The 21,098-nt window shown below is 39.1% G+C and overlaps 1 protein-coding gene across 6 annotated transcripts in view; it reads right to left on the bottom strand.

The window, feature by feature from the left end:
* PPEF1 (protein phosphatase with EF-hand domain 1) overlaps window positions 1–21,098 on the bottom strand; it is a 143,534-nt gene that overhangs the window by 36,581 nt on the left and 85,855 nt on the right. For 5 of the 6 annotated variants that reach the window (XM_043459289.1, XM_043459293.1, XM_043459291.1 and 2 more), the window contains 2 exons: window positions 17,721–17,767; window positions 1,263–1,429 (listed from right to left, as the gene is read on the bottom strand). In XM_043459289.1, the coding sequence (XP_043315224.1) occupies window positions 1,263–1,429; window positions 17,721–17,767 (214 nt within the window). The remainder of the gene's footprint in view (window positions 1–1,262; window positions 1,430–17,720; window positions 17,768–21,098) is intronic. The other variant, XM_043459295.1, reaches the window with a different exon arrangement.

Here is a 21,098-nt window from a genome sequence, read left to right as displayed (position 1 = left end):
AGCACTAGATGCTGAAGCTGAAGCTCCAACACTTTGGCCACCTGATGCATAGAGGTAACTCACTAGAAAAGTCCCTGATGCTGGCAAAGACTGATGGCAGGAGGAGAAGGGGGTGACGGAGGATGAGATGGATGGATGGCATCACCGACTCAATGGACATGAGTCTGAACAAACTCTGGGAAATGGTGAAGGACAGGGAAGCCTGGCATGCTACAGTTCATGGGGTCACAAAGAGTCGGACAACTTAGCAACTGAACAGCAACAACAACAAATAGAACCGAATAGCTAAATAAATGGAAGAATAAATGGCATGCCCAAATAAATGTTTTGAGCTATATTACATATATGTATTGAGCTATATTGTGTATATATATATAGCCTCTGAAAATAGCCTTGGGATTTTTTTCCTTCATATTTGGCATTTTCTTCCAAACCTGAGGGTTAGAATTGAAACTCTTGTTTTCAGGCCAAGTGCCAAAACTGCCCCAAAGAGAAAACTCATCAGTTGCTGAGCTTTGATTCAGGCACTCAAAAGCCCAGGACTGAAGCATCTAACATGCCATGCCTTCTACTTCCCTAGTGCAAACTGGATTGTTTTTTCATAAAACAAGAAACAAAAGGAGGAGAGGAAGAAGGGGAGGAAGGGAAAGGAGAGAGGAGGAGGAAGAAAGAAAGGAAAGAAGAACATCTGTCACTTACTGTGCCTTTCACAGCGAAAACTGGTAAACCACTTAACCAATCTTTATTCCCCAAACTTCCAGTGAGTCAGATAGCTGAAATGCTATGTTACAGCTGTTCTCAAATATGTTTATGAACAACTATGCCAGAAGCAATCACCATGTCATAAAAAAAATATACACATTAGTGAAAAACACAGTACTAGTTTCCGAGACAACTTCTGAGGCAAACCAAAAGAGTATCAAGAGAATGAGTCCATCTAAACCTGCTCAACCACACCTCCAAACCTGGCCTAACACGTCTAGAAAGCACACAATTTGGCTTGGGAAGGGTGGGTATGGGAGGAACAACAAAATAGAAGGGAAAAGGAAGGATTGGAAGAAAAGATAGGAAGGGAATTTTAGAGCAATTTATAGTCACACAGTAGAGGATTGAGGGAGGTAAACTGGGGTAAGAACTGAGATCTTCCTTGAGATTCTCATCCCTACTTCTCTACACTCACTTCTAACTCTCTGCTAGGAACTAAACACGGTAGCATTTTCCAGAACAGGAAACAAAAGAGGAAATCTACAGGGATAGGTTACCTCATATTCATCATAAAATCCTCATGGTTGCCTCTGTTCAAGTGCAGGTCATTTGGGTACACAAGAAAACTCACAAACAGGATCATTAGGATCTCCATGGAATTTTTTCCTCGATCTACAAAATCACCATTAAAAACATATGGGTTGCTCACTGAGGGGAGACCATTCTGTGGAAGGAAGAGGGGGGAAAAGGAGCAGTTAAAAGAATGTACTTTTAAAAGTAAGGTTTTGTACTTAACGTTCACGTGGATATGGAGAAAAGAGGCTGAGTCAGTTCTTCCACTGGGAAAAATCTGCTCACCCACTCAAGCCAATTTTACTTTTCCAGGGCAAGGGTGAAAGGTTTCACTCTTCTCCTGCAAGAGACCTTTTGGAAGTAAAGAATTAGCTTGGGACAGGTACACCAGGGGGATGGCTCATCCTACTCACTTCCGCGCATGAAAACTATGAATTTTCTCTGAAAGGACCTGATAATTATCCTATTAAAAAAGCTGTGGTACATATACACCATGGAATATTACTCAGCCGTTAAAAAGAATTCATTTGAATCAGTTCTAATGAGATGGATGAAACTGGAGCCCATTATACAGAGTGAAGTAAGCCAGAAAGATAAAGATCATTACAGCATACTAACACATATATATGGAATTTAGAAAGATGGTAATGATAACCCTATATGCAAAACAGAAAAAGAGACACAGATGTACAGAACAGACTTTTGGACTCTGTGGGAGAAGGCGAGGGTGGGATGTTTCGAGAGAACAGCATGTATATTATCTATAGTGAAACAGATCACCAGCCCAGGTGGGATGCATGAGACAAGTGCTCCGGCCTGGTGCACTGGGAAGACCCAGAGGAATCGGGTGGAGAGGGAGGTGGGAGGGGGGATCGGGATGGGGAATACATGTAACTCCATGGCTGATTCATGTCAATGTATGACAAAACCCACTGCAATGTTGTGAAGTAATTAGCCTCCAACTAATAAAAATAAATGGAAAAAAAAATGGATTCTGTCATCTCCTCCTTGGGTAGAAGAGGGAAAAACATTGAACTAAGAGCCAGAAGTCGTTCATTCTAAGGGACCCTCTGTTTAATTTCTCTAGGCTGTGATTTTCTCAATTTGTAAAAAGAATCCCATCCCAGATCAAAAATGAGAGACAGGATATGAAAGTACTCAGGAAAGTGTACGGTACAGTCCAACTGTGAGCAGAGCTAATATACCATCAGTCCACTCTGATACAATTACACCAGGTGTTAGAGGCATATGTTCTTGACTGCTCACCAACCAGAGCTGTATTTGTTGTTTAATATGTTGATTACCACTCCTGAGCATAATACTTTAAAATATAGTGTTAGCATAAAAAAGGACTGGGATTAGGACAAAGGTCTGGTCTTTATAGCAGCTATTCTTTCCTTTACTTCTGTACTAGTAAACTCTAAGATAAAACATGCCATGCCTGGTAGAGAAATGGTTGAGTGCATTTTTATTGCATAGTAAGATAATTCAAATGTCTAAAATATACATTACAAAAAGAAAATTTTAAGTACTCATATATTCTAATATATGTCCTCTTTCAAAAAAGTTACCTTCGAGAAGTAATTCACATATTCTAGTTATATTAATCTTTTTCAAATGATTTTCGATTTTCTCTTTTGTTAGGTTTCAAATTATGTAAGAAAATATTATTACTTTATACTCACCACCTAGTATTTATATACATTTTAAATTGTTCATATCTATATGACAAAAATAGTTGAAAAAATAAAATACAAGTTGTAGCATATAACTTAGGAATTCCAGAAGTCAGTATGCAACAAAACATGTTCTGAAGGCAACTGGAAAAGAGCAAGCAGTGGTGTAGTGTTCTGGGCCAGAAGACTTATTCTCTAATTCAGCTCCACTATTACCCATGTGTCCCTGGGCAAGTTATTTGATCATTATGAACTCTAGTTTCCTCATCTGTTAAATGATAACTTCCATGCTTATCATACAGGGCTACTTTGGAACTCACATGAGACTGTAGTATGTTAAAACTACAGTGTGCTTTTACTATAGTGTGTAAAAACTATAAAGCACCACACAAACTAAGAGATTCATTTTATTATGACCTCCATGTTATTTCTAACTTTACAACCCCACCACTTTATATTTTCTTATACATGAATCCACATAACCTATTCACACTGGGCTTAGATAGTATGAGCCAATTATAAAAATATAGGCTACTGTTCATCAAAACATAAAGGAAAAAGGAGTGATTCTGCATCTCTAATACTCTTCCATCCCCAGACTTCAGCTGGCTGCCATGAGTAACCTGGTGAAGTCTGAGGAGTGCTGGAGGCTATAGATTTTATCGGGATGTCCAGGACTGAAGGGGGCTTAAGGAGCAGCAGAGAGCTGTGGAAGAACTAGGCCTGAGGGGACATGTAGACTCTGTGATTAAGGGGACACTTTGTCTCAGAGCATGTGTGTGGTCTTGGTTGAGGGGGGAGGGATCTGGATCTTACAGGAAAGGCAGAAGAACTTTCACATCTCTGAAACTAAAAGAATACTAACACATGCATTTAGAGACACCTAGGAACACAGAGACTTCCTCTCACACTCTTGATGCAGAAGCAGAAAGTGTTGTTGTGCCTCCAACTATGGAGAAGCTTGGCCTAGCTTAAGCAGAAATTTTAAAATGGAAATAACATCATATTTAAGAGGATCCAGTAACCACAGAGGCAGACCAATCAGACCTACTAAAGTACCATCTCCTAATGAGGTAACAGTGCTGGAGGAGACAGAAGCCAACCTTTTTTAAAAATGAGAGTACCATGAAACAAAGAACAGAAAGTCAGTAATTCCTGGCATTAAAAATATGCTATTCAAATTTAAAATATCAATAGACTAGTGATAACTAAAAGATAGAATGGTTGAAAAATACATTGCTGACCGAAAGAGCAAGCAGATGAAAAATCTCTCACAAACAGCAAAAGGCAAAATGATGGAAATCATGAGGAATGAGTAAGAGATTAGAGTTCAGAGCCAAGAGAACTAATATGCCAACAATAAGCATTCGAGAATCAGGAAAAAGGAACAGATGGAGAAGAGGCAATAATTACATAAATAAGAGAGGGAATTTTCTACAGTTTAAAACGAGACTTCACCCTGAAGTTCGAAAGAGCTCATGACTACTGTTTTCAATGAACATGTACTGATTGCTTGTTATGTACCAGACATAGTTTTAGGTGTTAGAAACATAGAAGTCCTTGCATTAAAAGAATCTGCATTTAAAGAACCTAGCATCCACATGCCCCACAGAGGAAAACACTCAAGAACATATTTTAACCAAATAACAGCAGTAACAATAAAAAGTCCTTAAGCCTGGGAAGGACTAAGAGAAAAGATTAGAGTTGTGAACAATGAACCTTGCAATACATAATTAAATATAAATCAATAGCAATAATGTATAAATTGTGTTCTCTGAAACAGCTAACAGAAAAACCTAAATGAACTTTTTGGCCAACCCAATACAAAACAAGGATTCAAGAAATAGAAGAGATGTACTATGAAGGAAATCTGATAATGGTCAAGAACTAAAAATCTGGCATGAACCAAAACTAAGGATTTGTAGGGGATGTGAAGGGAGAAAAGTAAAATTCTCTACAAATCTCATCTGAATGGGGAATGTACCTGGAAAGTGTGAAAACAAATATATTTACCTTACTGGAGCAGAGAGAGGATAATGAAGAAGGAATAAAGTTATAGCTGTTTAAGAAGTATACACACATACATCATTTATTAGAAATGAATGTCAGGAATAGGAAGATAACAACTAATGAATAGGAAAGCATGGTAAAAACGCCAAAGAAAACAATAATTTAAAAAACTTCACCAAAACAGCAAAAAGAAAGACTACTTTAAAGCACAAAACTCCAAGTATCTATAGTTTGTGAGAAATACACATGAAAAAAATAGAGAGAGACTGAAAGCAAGGTAAATGCAACAAAGAAAAAGTAAAAATGAAAATATTAATATTTGACAAAGTGGAATTTAATATTCAAAGTGCTAAAAATTATCACAAAGCAACATTATATCATAATAATGGCCACTTTATGAAGAAGGTTCAATTTATAAACTTGTATTCAATAAATGAAAGAACAAGTTTTTGCTTCATATATTTACTATAAATGCAAGAAGAAAATTTTAAAAAACACATAGTAAATTATTCAAACGTATTTATTGGTTTAAAATAATGTCCACAAATTATTTGATACTCCTTTTAAAAGGTGAAGCCTAACACCACTCCCTGAATGTGGGCTGGACTTAGTGATTTGCTTCTAAGGAAGGAATAAGAAACAAAAGCAGGAGTGCTGGTGTACAACTGTGGAGACTAAGTCATAAAAGAGACTGCAGCCTCCTATCTGCTCTCTTGGATCACTCACTCTGGAAAAAGCTACTGCTCTGTCATGAGAACACTCAGGTACCCTGTGTAGAGGACCATGTGGCTGTTCTGTCAACAGCCAGCAAGGAACTGAAAAGCTGTGTCTGCAGCCATGTGAGTCAGCAATCTTGGAAATGGGTCCACCAGGTCCAGTTAACCTTACAAATGACTGCAGCCCTAGCCAACTGCTTGATTGCTAGCTCATGAGAGACCTTCAGGCAGAACCACCCAGCTAAGCTGTACTCAGATTTCTGAACCACAGAAACTGTGATACTAAACATTTGCAGTTTTAAGTCAGTAAGTACTGGGGTAATTTGTTATACAGAAATATATAATACACATATTTAAAAAGATACAACTGGAAAAAATTGAATGTACAGTTTACCCTTGAACACTGAGGGTTTGAGCTGCAAGGGTCCACTTAAACACAAATTTTTAGTGTAGTAAATACTACACTACTACATGGTCCATTGTTGGTTGACTCTTTGGATACAGAGGAACTGCAGATGAGGAGGGCCAACAATCACTTATACATGGACTAACTCTTGTATTGTTCAAGGATCAACTGTATAACTAATGAACTTAATAAATAGAAATACGAAGAACTCTACATCCTATGAATAGCGGATACAATTAATTTTTCATTTGTCCACGGCGGTTTCATGAGAATCTATCATATACTTGATTTCAAAGAAATCCTAAACAAATTCAAAATAATAAACATTTCATAGGACACATTCTCATATCATAATCCAATAAAACCTGAAGCAAATAATATAATGCAAAAAATTCTAGCTTTTTGAATTAAGGTCCTTGGAAATTAAAAATTATAGTCTTCATAACCATTGGATCAAAGAGGAAATTAACAGCAATATTATAAATTTGATAGAAGGCTCAGTAACAACTAAAGTAAGAAAAAATGTGTAGTCTTAAATGCCTTCATTATTAAAGAAGATGCACATGAAAGACTATATTCACCTTAACATATTAGAAAAATAAAATCAATTAGATAAAGATAAAAGCTGAAATTAATGAAATGGAAAATGAAAAAATGAAAGCTATATAATCCAAAGAGTGATTCTTTGAAAGAACTAATAAAATTGATGATAAAACTCATCATAAGCCTGATTAAGGATAAGTAAAAAAAGATAATGAAAAACATGTAAGATTAAAGATTAGAAAAAAGGCAAAGATATAGAGAAGTTAGTTTTAACATTATATATATAAAAAGAGAATATAATGTTGGAACCTGTGGCAATATACTTTGACAATCAAGAGAAATGGAGGATTTTCTTGAAAATTAGAAGCTACTAAAACTGATTCTAGTCAAGATACTAAAGATACTAAAACTGATCCTAAAACTGGAATGGGTGAATTTAACTCATATGACCATTATATCTACTACTGTGGTTAAGAATCCCTAAGAAGAAATGGTATAGCCCTTAGTCAACAAAAGGGTCCGAAATGCAGTACTTGGATGCAATCTCAAAAACGACAGAATGATCTCTGTTCATTTCCAAGGCAAACCATTCAATATCACAGTAATCCCAGTAATCCAAGTCTATGCTCCAACCAGTAATGCTGAAGAAGCTGAAGTTGAACAGTTCTCTGAAGACCCACAAGACTTTCTAGAACTAATACCCAAAAACAATGTCGTCTTCATTACAGGGGACTGGAAGGCAAAAGGAGGAAGTCAAGAGCTACCTGGAGTAACAGGCAAATTTGGCCTTGGAGTACAAAACGAAGCAGGGCAAAGGCTAACAGAGTTTTTCCAAGAGAATGCACTGGTCATAGCAAACACCCTCTTCCAACAACACAAGAGAAGACTCTAAACATGGTCATCACCAGACAGTCAATACAGAAATCAGACTGATTATATTCTTTGCAGCCAAAGATGGAGAAGCTCTACACAGTCAGCAAAAACAAGACCGGGAACTGACTGTGGCTCAGATCATGAACTCCTTATTGCCAAATTCAGACTTAAATTGAAGAGAAAAGGGAAATCCACTAGACCATTCAGGTATGACCTAAATCAAATCCCTTATGATTATACAGTGGAGGTGACAAATAGATTCAAGGGGATTAGATCTGATAGAGTGCCTGAAGAACTATGGACGGAGGTTAGTGACACTGTACAGGAGGCAGTGATCAAGACCATCCCCAAGAAAAAAAAATGCAAAAAGGCAAAATGGTTGTCTAAAGAGGCCTTAAAAATAGCTCTGAAAAGAAGAGAAGCTAAAGGCAAAGGAGAAAAGGAAAGATATATCCATTTGAATGCAGAGTTCCAAAGAATAGCAAGGAGAGATAAGAAAGCCTTCCTCTATGATCAATGAGAAGAAATAGATGAAAACAATAGAATGGGAAAGACTAGATATCTCTTCAGAAAGTTAGAGATACCAAGGGAAAATTTCATGCAAAGATGGGCACAATAAAGGACAGAAATAGTACGGACCTAACAGAAGCAGCAGATATTAATAAGAGGTGGCAAGAATACACAGAAGAACTATACAAAACAGATCATCATGACCCAGATAACCACGATGGTGTGATCACTCACCTAGAGCCAGACATCCTGGAATGCAAAGTCAAGTGGGCCTTAGGAAGCATCACTACGAACAAAGCTAGTGGAGGTGATGGAATTTCAGCTGAGTTACTTCAAATCCTAAAAGATGATGCTGTGAAAGTGGCACTCAATATGCCAGAAAATCTGGAAAAATCAGCAGTGGCCAAAGGACTGGAAAAGGTCAGTTTTCATTCCAATCCCAAAGAAAGGCAATGCCAAAGAATGTTCAAACTACTGCACAATTGCAGTCATCTCACACGCTAGCAAAGTAATGCTCAAAATTCTCCAAGCCAGGCTTCAACGGTACATGAACCGCGAACTTCCAGATGTCCGAGCTGGATTCAGAAAAGGCAGAGGAACCAGAGATCAAACTGCCAATATCTGCTGGACCATCGAAAAAGCAAGAGAGTTCCAGAAAAACATCTACTTTTGCTTTATTGACTACGCCAAAGCCTCTGACTGTGTGGATCACAACAAACTGCAGAAAATTCTTAAAGAGATGGGAATACCAGACCACCTGACCTGCCTCCTGAGAAACCTGTATGCAGGTCAGGAAGCAACAGTTAGAACTGGACATGGAACAACAGACTAGTTCCAAATCGGGAAAGGAGTACGTCAAGGCTGTATATTGTCACCCTGCTTATTTAACTTATATGCAGAGTACATCATGCAAAATGCCGGACTGGATGAAGCACAAGCTGGAATCGAGACTGACGGGAGAAATATCGATAACCTCAGATACGCAGATGACGCGATCCTTATGGCAGAAAGCGAGGAAGAACTAAAGAGCCTCTTGATGAACGTGAAAGAGGAGAGTGGAAAAAGTTGGCTTAAAACTCAACATTCAGAAAACTAAGATCATGGCATCTGGTCCCATCACTTCATGGCAAATAAATGGGGAAACAATGGAAACAGTAAGAGACTTTATTTTGGGGGGTTCCAAAATCACTGCAGATGGTGACTGCAGCCATAAAATTAAAAGACACTTGCTACTTGGAAGAAAAGCTATGATCAACCTAGACAGCATATTAAAAAGCAGAGACATTACTTTGCCAACAAAGGTCCATCTAGTCAAAGCTATGGTTTTTCCAGTAGTCCTGTATGGATGTGAGAGTTGGACTATGAAGAAGGCTGAGTACGAAGAATTGATGCTTTAGAACTGCAGTGTTGGAGAAGACTCTTGAGAGTCCCTTGGACTGCAAGGAGATCCAACCAGTCCATCCTAAAGGAAATCAGTCCTGAATATTCATCAGAAGGACTGAAGCTGAAGCTGAAACTCCAATACTTTGGCCACCTGATGCGATGAACCAACTCATTGGAAAAGACCCTGATTCTGGGAAAGATTGAGGGCAGGAGGAGAAGGGGACGACAGAGGATGAGATGGTTGGATGGCATCACCGACGCAATGGACATGAGTTTGAGTAGGCTCCGTGAATTGGTGATGGACAGGGAAGCCTGGCGTCCTGCAGTCCATGGGGTCGCAAGGAGTTGGATGCGACTGAGCAACTGAACTGAACTGACTGAAAACTGATTCAAAAGAAGTAGAACACTAAAAAAGTGCATTGTCTGCATACAGCTTTTTTTTTTTTCATTTTTAAAAGAATTTTTTGGTCTACTTTTTTATTTATTTTTTTAACTAGAAGATAATTGCTTTACAATATTGTGTTGGCTTCTGCCATACATCAACATGAATCAGCCATAGGTATATTATGTCCCCTCCTTCTTGAACCTCCCTCTACCTCCCACCCCATCCCACCCTTTCAAGTGGTCACAGAGCACCACCTTTCAGCTTCCTGTGTCATACAGCAAATTCCCACTGGCTATCTATTTTACATATGGTAATGTATATGTTTCCATGCTACTCTCTCAATTTGTCCCATCCTTTCCTTCTCCAGCTGTAAAAAGAAACACATCTGAGTCAGTTCTAATGAGGTGGATGAACCTAGAGCCAATTATACAGAGTGAAGTAAGTCAGAAAGAGAAAAACAAATATCGTATATTCACGCACATATATGGAATCTAGAAAGATGCTACCGATGAACCTACTTGCAGGAGAGCAATGCAGATGCAGACATAGAAAACAGACTTGCATGTGGCTTTATAGTAGAGCTCTCTTTCCATTTTCAAAAGCAAATAGTTGTGTTTTTTTTTAAGCAAATAGTTTTGAGGTTCCTTCAACCAATGCTTCCCAGCCTTGGCTGCATATTAGAATCACATGATGATTCCTAGGTGTCCATCAGAATCTCTGGAAGTGGAACTCAGTAGTTTGTTTTTGTTTTTGTTTTTTTTCCTATTTCCTTGGGTGATTACAATGTATAGCCAAGTTTGAGTACAAGGGATTTAAGTTCTAAACCATAGAAAAAGATGTAAATCTCTCCAATTTATCTCATAAGATCAGTATAACCTTAGTATCAAAATTTGAGAAAAACAGCAGCCAAAATTTGAACAAAGATGTAAACTATTTTTCACTGGGATGACCAATTTTCTGGTAGTAGAATTCATCTCCAGTTAAATCAACTTTGTTTATTATAGGTATTTCACCTCTTCTATGAACCATGAATAGTGAATTTCTTTAGTCAAACCTAATTTTAAGCCCCAAATAGTAATGATCAGCTAAGCCATACACCTTACATAGCACACTTGACACCCAATAAGCTTTAACCTTTTCAAAAAAATCTCATGTCTTCAAAAGAATAAGATTTGTGATAATGAAGCTCATTCAGTAGAAAATGTCACTGTCTCTGAAAGTGATTCTAAAAGCAGTCCTAAATATATACTGACCTTCTGCAAGTGTTGAGCCTCTGAAGGCAAAAGCAAGACTTATGTGGGTGTATAAGATCTGCACTGTTGGTCCAGGACTAGTTGTATTACTTTACATAGTCTGAGTTCAAATACATTTTAGTCTTAGAATAATAAGAGAATTGGATAATAGACAAAAAGATGACCTAAGTCTTCTGGGACATGGGTCTCTAGGATATTTAGACTTCTGGTTACTGAGGTTTCTCTGGATTTCTTTCAAAAAAGGACTCACTGCTGCTGAGTGAACCCATCCTTCACTCAGTTCCAGTAAACCAAACTCTCTGGCTTATTCCACAGCTGATACACAACAAACCATCTATGTTATGGTGATACAGTTGACAAATATAGAAAACCCAGGGTAAACTACAACTCTGCACACAGCATCAGATGACCTTCAGGGGGAAAAGTAGCAGACCACAATTAGCTAACTTGAGTAGAGATAGAGTCCTATTTCCCACTGATATATTTTACATAAGACATCTAGAAGTAACTGCAATTTTTTTGAACATTTTCCCAAAGCACATCAAATAACCTCTGGACCTCAACTCCACATTATTTTAATTTTTATTTTGTTTGCAAACTCTATTTAGAGGTCTGTTCCGATTGTAACATACTGCCTTAATTTTAAAGGGAAAATAATTGACTGCTGTGGCAGTAGGAAGAATATCAGCAACAGAGAAAAAAGAAAATATTTAATGACCTTCACAGCTGGCAAATTTGGGTCATAAGGGGTGGGATAGAGGATGGTGGGGAAGAGAGAAAGAAAAGGAAAACAAGGCTGTGTAGCTCCCACGGACAGCATCAGTATGACACCCACAGGGTTGAGAAGTAATTAGCTTCTCTCTGTCCATGTGCACCTCTCTTTCAACTGCAGGAGGTCTCCACCTACAGCATCAATTTAACAAACTAACTTGCCAATACTTAGTCTAAAATTTCCAGCTTTCTATTCAATGAGGAAAAATGTCTTGTAATTCTACCAAGGCTACAGTTCTGAATGAAGAATTCCAAATTGGTCACTTCAATTAAGCAAGAGTGGCTGATTAAAATTAACCTTTTCAGGAAATAAAGTCTAAAAATAGGACCTAACTAATGCCAGTGGAAACTGACAGATTTTATTTTCTTGGGCTCCAAAATCACTATGGATGGTGACTGTAGCCATGAAATTAAAAGACGCTTACCCCTTGGAAGAAAAGCTATGACAAATCTAGACAGCATATTAAAAAGCAGAGACATCACTTTGCTGACAAAGGTTGGTATAGTCAAAGCTATGGTTTTTCCAGTAGTCATGTACAGATGTGAGAGCTGGATCATAAAGAAGGCTGAATGCCAAAGAATTGATGCTTTCGAATTGTGGTGCTGGAGAAGACTCTTGAGAGTTCCTTGAACTGCAAGAAGATCAAACCAGTCAATCCTAAAGGAAATCAACCCTGAATATTCATTAGAAGGATATATACTAAAGCTCCAATACTATGGCCACCTGATGGGAAGAGCTGACTCACTGCTAAAGACCCTGAAGCTAGCAAAGACTGAGGGCAGGAGGAGAAGGGGGTGACAGAGGATGAGATGGTTGGATGGCATCACTGACTCGATGGAGATGACTTTGAGCAAACTCGAGGAGTTAGTGAAGGACGAGGAAGCCTGGTGTGCTGCAATCCACGGGGGTGCAAAGAGTCAGACACGACTTAGCGACTGAACAACAACTAATGCCATGTAAATCTGTTCACTTGATGATATCCAAAGCCATATAAAGTTGAGATGCTCTTTTAAGTAAAGGTGTGTCATGGTTAATCATATGGCACTCAGAGGAATTCCTTACAAACCTAGATGGGATTGTGAGCTGAAACTGTCTAGCTTAGTCTTAAGGTGCTAAATGATACAATTTGTAAGGATAATCAAATACTAAAGAAACTAAAAATGTCAAAACAACAAAAATGATCACTTGTACAAATTCCATCATTTATTGGAGCACACCACAAAAAGGGTGTGGGACTAATCTTTTCTGATTCTTCAAAACTTTCCTTCATGATTAGGCAAAATTACTAAATTACTAAAACTCTTTGAAGGGATGGATTGTCTTAATGTTACCTCATCCAGGAAGTCTCCCAAGACTTAGGTGCCCCTCCAATGTGCTCCCTTGGAATCTCGCATACCCCATTTATAACATGTCTTACCCTGAACTATCTTGTCTTTTTACTGGTTGACCTACATAGGTATCTAATAAATATATGTGAAACAAATGACATTTATACTCATCTTTGTATCTCCCCACAGTTTTTACACAGGGCTTTGAACACTGCAGGGACTAGATAAAAGTTTACTGAATGAATAAATGAGTGGACAGATGCACTTCTGCATATGATCAGTTGTAACAAATAGAAGTCTTAAACTGAACCAGTCATTTGGATGAAAAGAGTAATATGGCAAGGCATCTCAGGGACCCTACATTGTAACTCTCCCTCTCATGCTTTGCCCTGGGTTGGCCGTGGGCCAGCCCCAGCCCTGCAGCCTACTCACTCCATACTACAAAAAAGAAATGATGAAGGAAAAACTGTCTAGCAAAACACCAACTGAAAGATGAATTACAATTATGCCTTAATTCAAAGCCTGAGTTTTTCCTTGTTTCTCTTTTAGGTTGATGGAAAGGAAAAAGAGCACAGTATAAGCTTTGGCCACTTACAGCTTAAAAAATCTCCCACGGGATGTAGTTTGCTATTCCCTAAAATTCAAGTTCAACCAGAACTTGAATAACATAAACCAATTTTAATTAATAATAATAAAGTACTTTTAATAAATTAAATAATAAGTTAAATAAGGATGAGTTAAAGCCTGGTCACTAGCTGCTTCTAGAAAGAAGAGAATGAGCCCATGGCTTACACTGAGGTGGCTTAATCCTGTGTGCTCCCATGAATGAACCAGAGGAGAGTATCACATGCAGGCATTACCTATCACTGGGATTTAACACATTGCTGATGCACTGAGTAACAAGAACCAGTCACCATCACAGAAACTCTACCTTTTCCTGAAGCAATCAAGTGACTGCTTGCTGTAATCCCAGTGCAGGCAAGCTCTGTATCTGATGCCACGAGAGAAACCCATCACTCTCCACCTCTCTCCTCAATTTTAAGGTGTTCTTCCTTTCCTCCTCATCTGCTTTCCTGGCCCATTACTCTTCCCTCACCTAATCTTTCTTTTTTTCATGCTCTCTCATCTTCTTGTACCTAAGAGCCAACAACACTCCTCATACTGCAGCACTGCTGAAATGAATTTTCCAGATCAATGAAGTTTATTCCTTTAAAAGCTAAAATACATTTTTAAATTACTTAACCATTCTGGCTAAGAGTTCTGGAAATGGGCCATTTGGTCTCTTTACTTCTTAACAGAGTGTACACCATAGAAACTCAAACTTTCTTGACCATGCAGGTTCATCAATCTAAGCATCCCCTCAGGCACATCCCCTCAGGAGAGCTCAGGATGGAGCTCTCCCCAACACACACAGCCCCATAACACTTAATGTTACTGCTTCATTTCTACCTCATTTTGATAGTTTTAGATCTCTTTGTACTGTCAGGAAGAATTTTACTTTTCATTGTTCTATCTCACTTTTTCTTTCCCCTCTCACTCCCTAATCTGTGGCAGCGTAGGTAACCAGACAGGCAAACTTACAGGAATAATGTGTCAGATAAGGTTTTACAGATATATGGTCATTGGGCATTGAGTAAGGGCCTAGGGCTCATCCTGTGAGTAAAGTTCATTGGATTTCTGACAGTGATTTCAAGAGTTCAGAGACCCTTTTTACTTAATTCTGGACTTGGGACCTTAGGAATGATAATAAGACGGGAGTTTGTTCTTTGGATGGGTGGATATCACTGTCCTTTATATTTAGGTAGAAACGTTGTACCCAGAACAGTTTCTGTTCATGGTTTTAGGCCCCACTCTACTTGTGTGATCTACCACCACTCCTCATTTAAACTTTGGATAAAAAGTAAGACAGAAAAGGCAAATTGCTGACTGTCACAAGTTACAGATCATCATACAGCATAGTTTCCTGAGATGTGTCTGTGTCCTGCCCATTCCTTCCTTGGCCTCTAACTTAGCATACTCCTTATCCACAAGCTAAGTGTCTCACCATCTTCGCAAGGCCACCAGGTCACTCTCCCTTCTCAGACACCATTAATTGCATCATCTTTTCAGTTTCTTAAGATGGAAGCCTGCTGTTATCAATGGCTCTTCCCTTAGTTGTCTTTTTTAAACCAGGCAATTTCAAGCTTCTGGTGCATGCAGTTTATTCCATGTCCAAGATACATTTCATCTGCTCCTCATTCAAATCTGTTAAAATTCTAACTCATGGCTCTACTTTCCAAATATCTTCTTTCCAAACATCCCTCTCACCTCCCTCTACTCAAATCTATCCCAAATAACAGAACTTTACTCTTTCATCACTGGGCTCTCAATCTCTACTTCCTGAACACCATCATTGGTAAACTCTCGAAATATTTCTTGTTTTCATGTGAATGCTATAATTTCACCTTAAGTCCTTTTTATAGTACTTCTTACCACCCACCTCCTCCTGTTCAGTCTTTACATTAGCACTTTCCAGTTTTATATATTCCATTTAGTTTTGCCAATGGAATTAAAGAAACATTCTCTTCTCGTGTCTGTCTACTCCAGTCCCTTCCCTGATCACACCTTAGTATCTTCAACTACCTCTTGAGAAATTTTCTTTACTAATTGCCTAGGAAGTCACTTTTCCCATTTAATTTACTCAACTGTTTTCCCTTTTCTGTATTTCCCCAAACCTCCAGAGAAATATAATTATCAGATTTTCTGCTGTGGTTATTACCCACATGCCTCCAGCCCTCCTCCGTCCTCAGATTGTAATTGTCAAAAATAACAAGACTGCACTTCTGACATTTATATGGTGCTATGCATAGATTTAAACAAATCCCATTCCTCAAACTGTGTAAATGAACTCCCTTCTGCCTTCCAACTCATTCAGCAAGACATCCCTCTGGAAATCTGGGCCTCCCTTAGGAATGGTGCTGGACTCCTGACTCCTGCAGGCCTCTGGAAGGAAAGGAACCATTCCTCCCCAGGATGGAGACCTCGGGGTCAGGAGTTGGAGAGGGTTCACATGCTCCATAGGGCCACCAACAGACCAACACTTTGCCAGCCTTGGATAAAAGCCTCTCGTCCTTCTAGGCCCATGAGCTCTGACTAAACTTCCTCCCCTGATCTTTATCTCTCAGGCCTGTGGCCAACTCACTCACCACATCTGCTCTTCACGTGCTTGACCTCCTCATCTCCAATATTCTCTTTCATTCACTTCAACCACTGACATTCTGGATTCCACCTTGGACCCACTTATCTCCTAGGACTACATCCCTTGCAACTTCTCAACCATCCTACTTCCTGGGTCTTCACCCCAGTAAGCCTGCTCCCTGACAAATATATATACACACACATGGGCTTCCCAGGTGGCACAGTGGCAAAGAATCTGCTTGCCAATGCAGGAGATGCAAGAGACTCAGGTTCAATCCCTGGGTCAGGAAGATCCCCGGGAGTAGGAAATGGCAACCCACTCCAGTATTCTTGCCTGGAAAATTCCTTGGACAGAGGAGCCTGGCTAGCTACAGTTCATGGGGTCACAAAGAGTCAGACACGACTGAGCGACTGAACACACACATATACATACACATGTATATACGTAAACATATATTTATGAGTCACTTTCCTGTACACCCGAAATGAAAACAATATTGTAAACCAACTGTATTTCAATAATATTAAAAAACAAAAAAAGAATATTGCAGCCAAAAAAGGAATTAAGGGTCATGGAGGTTATGTGGCTTTATTCAAGCTCTCACAGTCCCCAAAGAGTAAAACTGATTCCCCATCACAATAATCAGAATATATTTTCTTTCAGGCCATTTGAAATACCTATGCTGTGGCCAATTATTCGACATGCTATCTTGTGGGGAAGACATTCTGACCAAAAAGAAAGACGAAGGGGATACCACTCTAAAGGTAGACGTTACCGCAGGATCAATTTTCTGTATCTAATCATCCCATAAGCAAATATTTAGGTTGCAACCGCTGGCTCAGAGAGAGAAACAAATCTGGTCAGAGATGCGCAGAAACTCCACGCCAGCCAAGCTGCTTTGCGCCCTCTATGCAGGCTTCCTCAAACACTCAAACGGAAAGGAGTCGCAGCACTGCAGGAGCAGCTGAGCCCAGCAATGGTGAATCAGGGTGGAGAAGAGAGCAGTCTGGAACTTTCTATGGGGGACCCCTTTCATGCATAATTAGCGTGCACTGGAGCAGAAGACTGCTGTGGCCTGCTCACTTCTGAACAAAGTAACAATAAAATAAAAAACTGCTCCCCTCTCCATCCTGTGTCGTCTACACATTTACAAAGTAATAAAGAACATAAATACCATCAGGCCCAAATCCTAATGGATCTACAGATAATAATAATATTAAACAGACACTCAAATCTTTAATTCTTTTTGTGAGGAAGAAAACAACAAAACTTTCAACTTCTTGAATAAAAACTGTCCTATTACATCTGTATTTGTACATATGCCTAATAAAACTAATACTGTTATCTGCTGTAGTCCTGCCTTCCCCCAACAAAAATGTAAATAAATATTTAGCAAAACAATAATTTACCTTATAGAAGATCAAAAAAAGGTCATCTAGCTTCCCATGCAAATCACCTGGAAATGAAATGAAAAATTCAGTATTCAGGAGGAAACAAGAAAATGCCCTTTGTACAACAGAATTTAAAACCTGAAATACTGCTGATACATGCCAAGCATTAGGACATTGGGTTCTTACCCTATGATGATATTAATTCAACAGACGGTTTGTTTCCATAGCACCTTGTGGAAACTTCATCCCTTTTCTTATAGGGGGCAGCATCCAATGTCGTGATTTCCTATTCATTCCTGCCATTTATGCTGTGCTTTCAGGACTTCCCTGGTGGCTCAGACGGTAAAGCGTCTGCCTACAATGTGGGAGACCTAGGTTCAGTCCCTGGGTCGGGAAGATCCTCTGGAGAAGGAAATGGCAACCCCCTCCAGTACTCTTGCCTGGAAAATCCCATGGACGGAGGAGCCTGGTAGGCTACACTCCATAGGGTCGCAAAGAGTCGGATACGACTGAGCAACTTCACCTCACTGAGCTCACTCTATGCCAAGTGCCAGACTAAGGGTTTACATGAACTATCTTGCTCAATCCTAAAACCACTAGCCAAGTATGGATGTGAGAACTGGACTACAAAGAAAGCTGACTGCCAAAGAATTGATGCTTTTGAACTGTGGTGTTGGAAAAGACTCTTGAGAGTCCCGTGGACTGCAAGGAGATCCAACCAGTGGAGATCCAACCAGTCAATCCTAAAAGAAATCAGCCCTGAATATTCATTGGAAGGACTGATGCTGAAGCTGAAACTCCAATACTTTGGCCACCTGATGCAAAGAACCAACTCATTGGAAAAGATCCTGATGCTGGAAAAGATTGAAGGCGGGAGGAGAAGGGAATGACAGAGGATGAGATGGTTGGATGGCATCACCGACTTGATGGACATGAGTTTGAGTAAGTTCTAGGAGATGGTGAAGGACAGGAAAGCCTGGCCTGCTGCAGTCCATAAGGTGGCAAAGAGTTGGACACGACTGAGCGACTGAACTGAACATCACTCTATGAGATGGGTATTGTTTTCACCATATTCATTTTACATATGAGGCTCAGAGTAGTTAAGCAATTTACAAAACTGACAAACTACCAAGTAGCAGAGCTGGAATTCAAATTCAACTTTATCTCACTTCAAAACTATACTGTACTCTACTGTCTACACTAGGAGAATCTCTAAGAGAACAGCAATATTACTTATTTATCATTAAACCCCTAAATGCCTCCTATAGTACCTGCTTCATAGTAGGCATTCAATAATTAAGTTCAATTGCTAAATGCACAGCTTTTTAAAGCCATGTTTTCAAGAACATGCAGTAGAATCTGAAACTTAAAAATTGTGAGTAGATATTTGACATTCTCTTAATGAGACTATTAGCAAAAATAAAAATGAAAGCATTGCTTTATAAAACTCAAGAAATCATGTAAATATGTGAAGCCATTAATTCAAAAACAAGAGTAAATATGTGAATATTCAAAAGCCCTATTTGGATACCTATTTCTAGGTAAATATTTGTCTTTCATAAGCTCTGTCATAAATGTTTATTCCTTATATCCAACTTTATTACCAAATGTAATTTAATTTAGGAATACTTTGTCCCAGTTTGTTTTAAAATGCTACAAACAAAATTAACCAAACATATACAAGAGATGAGTCCAATTATTATGGGAGTAACAAAATTAAAATACAACATCACCAGCACTTATTTATAAAATGACTACAATATTAATATTAAGCAAGGAGATCAAACCAGTCAATCTTAAAGGAAATCAATCCTGAATATTCATTGGAAGGACTGATACTAAAGCTGAAGCTCCAATACTTTGGCCACCTGATGGAAAGAGCTGACTCACTGGAAAAAAAACTGATGCTGGGAAAGGTTGAGAGTGGGAGGAGAAGGGGACAACAGAGGATGAGATGGTTGGATGGCATCACCGACTTTATGGACATGAGTTTGAGTAAGCTCTGGGAGTTGGTGATGGACAGGGAGGCCTGGCGTGCTGCAGTCCATGGGGTCGCAGAGCTGGACATGACTGAGCAATTGAACTGAACTCATTTACATATTGTCCAGGGCTGCTTTTGAGCTACTAGGGCAAAGCCGAGTAGTTGGGCACAGAGACCATATGGTTTACAAAGCCAGAATGTTTATCATCCTGTTCCTTAAAGAAAAGCTTGTCAAGCCCTCATCTAGAACATCCCTCATAGTTAAAGTCACCCACGTTAAAGATCCTGGCTAAAACATACTCATATGGCCAAAAGTAAGCACTTCATATGGGCTACTGTAGAAGAAAGTTCTGGAGAACTGCTTTTGGCACCCTGATACTGTTTCTTTCTGGGTAACCTAGAAAAGGACCCACCACTTTGAGCTTCAGTCTTCTCATCAGCAAAGTGAGGGTAATACAAACTTCTCCACCCACCTCAGGGGGACATGGGGAGATGATGGATGCCAAGGTGCTCCACAGACCATGAAGAGCTAGAGGAACGTCCAGAGGGGTTGCTGCTGTTGTTCTTAATGTTCAGTACTATGTGCTCTTGCCACTGGATCCTACAGAGACCCTGGAACTTTTCCATGGTCAGCAGGGCCAGGATAGCACTGGTCACTGGGAGATTTACCAGTCAGCAAAAGCCATTTCTGACGCTTTCAGCAATATGGAAATCAAGAGATTCACTGGCTTCATTGTAACTTTAAGAGCTTTCAAAATTGTGTCAAATAGGAAAATGTAGTTTGGAAAAAATGTGACTTTTAAATTGTTTCCAATTTCATATTAGGAGCTTCGAATAGGAGAGCAGCCTTAAAATGGGATTGCAGAGATGAGTGGTTCTTAGTTCAAGGCAGATCCCAAGGATCCCCAGTATCCCAGGACTCTGGGAGATAGTGAGGGACAGGGAAGCCTGACGTGCTGCAGTCCATGAGGTCACAAAGAGTCAGACACAACTTAGCTGCAGTCCATGGGGTCACAAAGAGTCGGACACGACTTAGCGACTGAACAACAACAAGAATATTAAGAGCATATTAATACTACTGCATACGTAAATCTCACTCCAAATCTAAGGAAATAAAAATGGAAGGACTTTACTTATTAGTTAAATATATACTTTTTTAATTATTTTGTTTTCCTAATTCTCTTCAGGATGACTTGTCTTTCAAAGATTTGGGTAGTCAGAGTGTTGTACCTAGCAAGCTAATAAATGAATTGGTTTCAGCATATTAAGAGTTGAGGTTATAAAGATATAACCAACTTCTAGTTGGACAGCAAAAGATAACACTCAACGTATCATGTAAAAGCCACAAAAAGATATTTTCACTGCATATAAAAATATAACTACATACATGGTTAACTTTTATAATATAAATGTAG

The sequence above is a fragment of the Cervus canadensis genome, chromosome X, assembly GCF_019320065.1.
Source record: "Cervus canadensis isolate Bull #8, Minnesota chromosome X, ASM1932006v1, whole genome shotgun sequence".
Lineage (NCBI taxonomy): Eukaryota > Metazoa > Chordata > Mammalia > Artiodactyla > Cervidae > Cervus > Cervus canadensis.
Note: the sequence above shows the minus strand (reverse complement) of the source record. Positions and strands in the feature narration are given on the sequence as shown.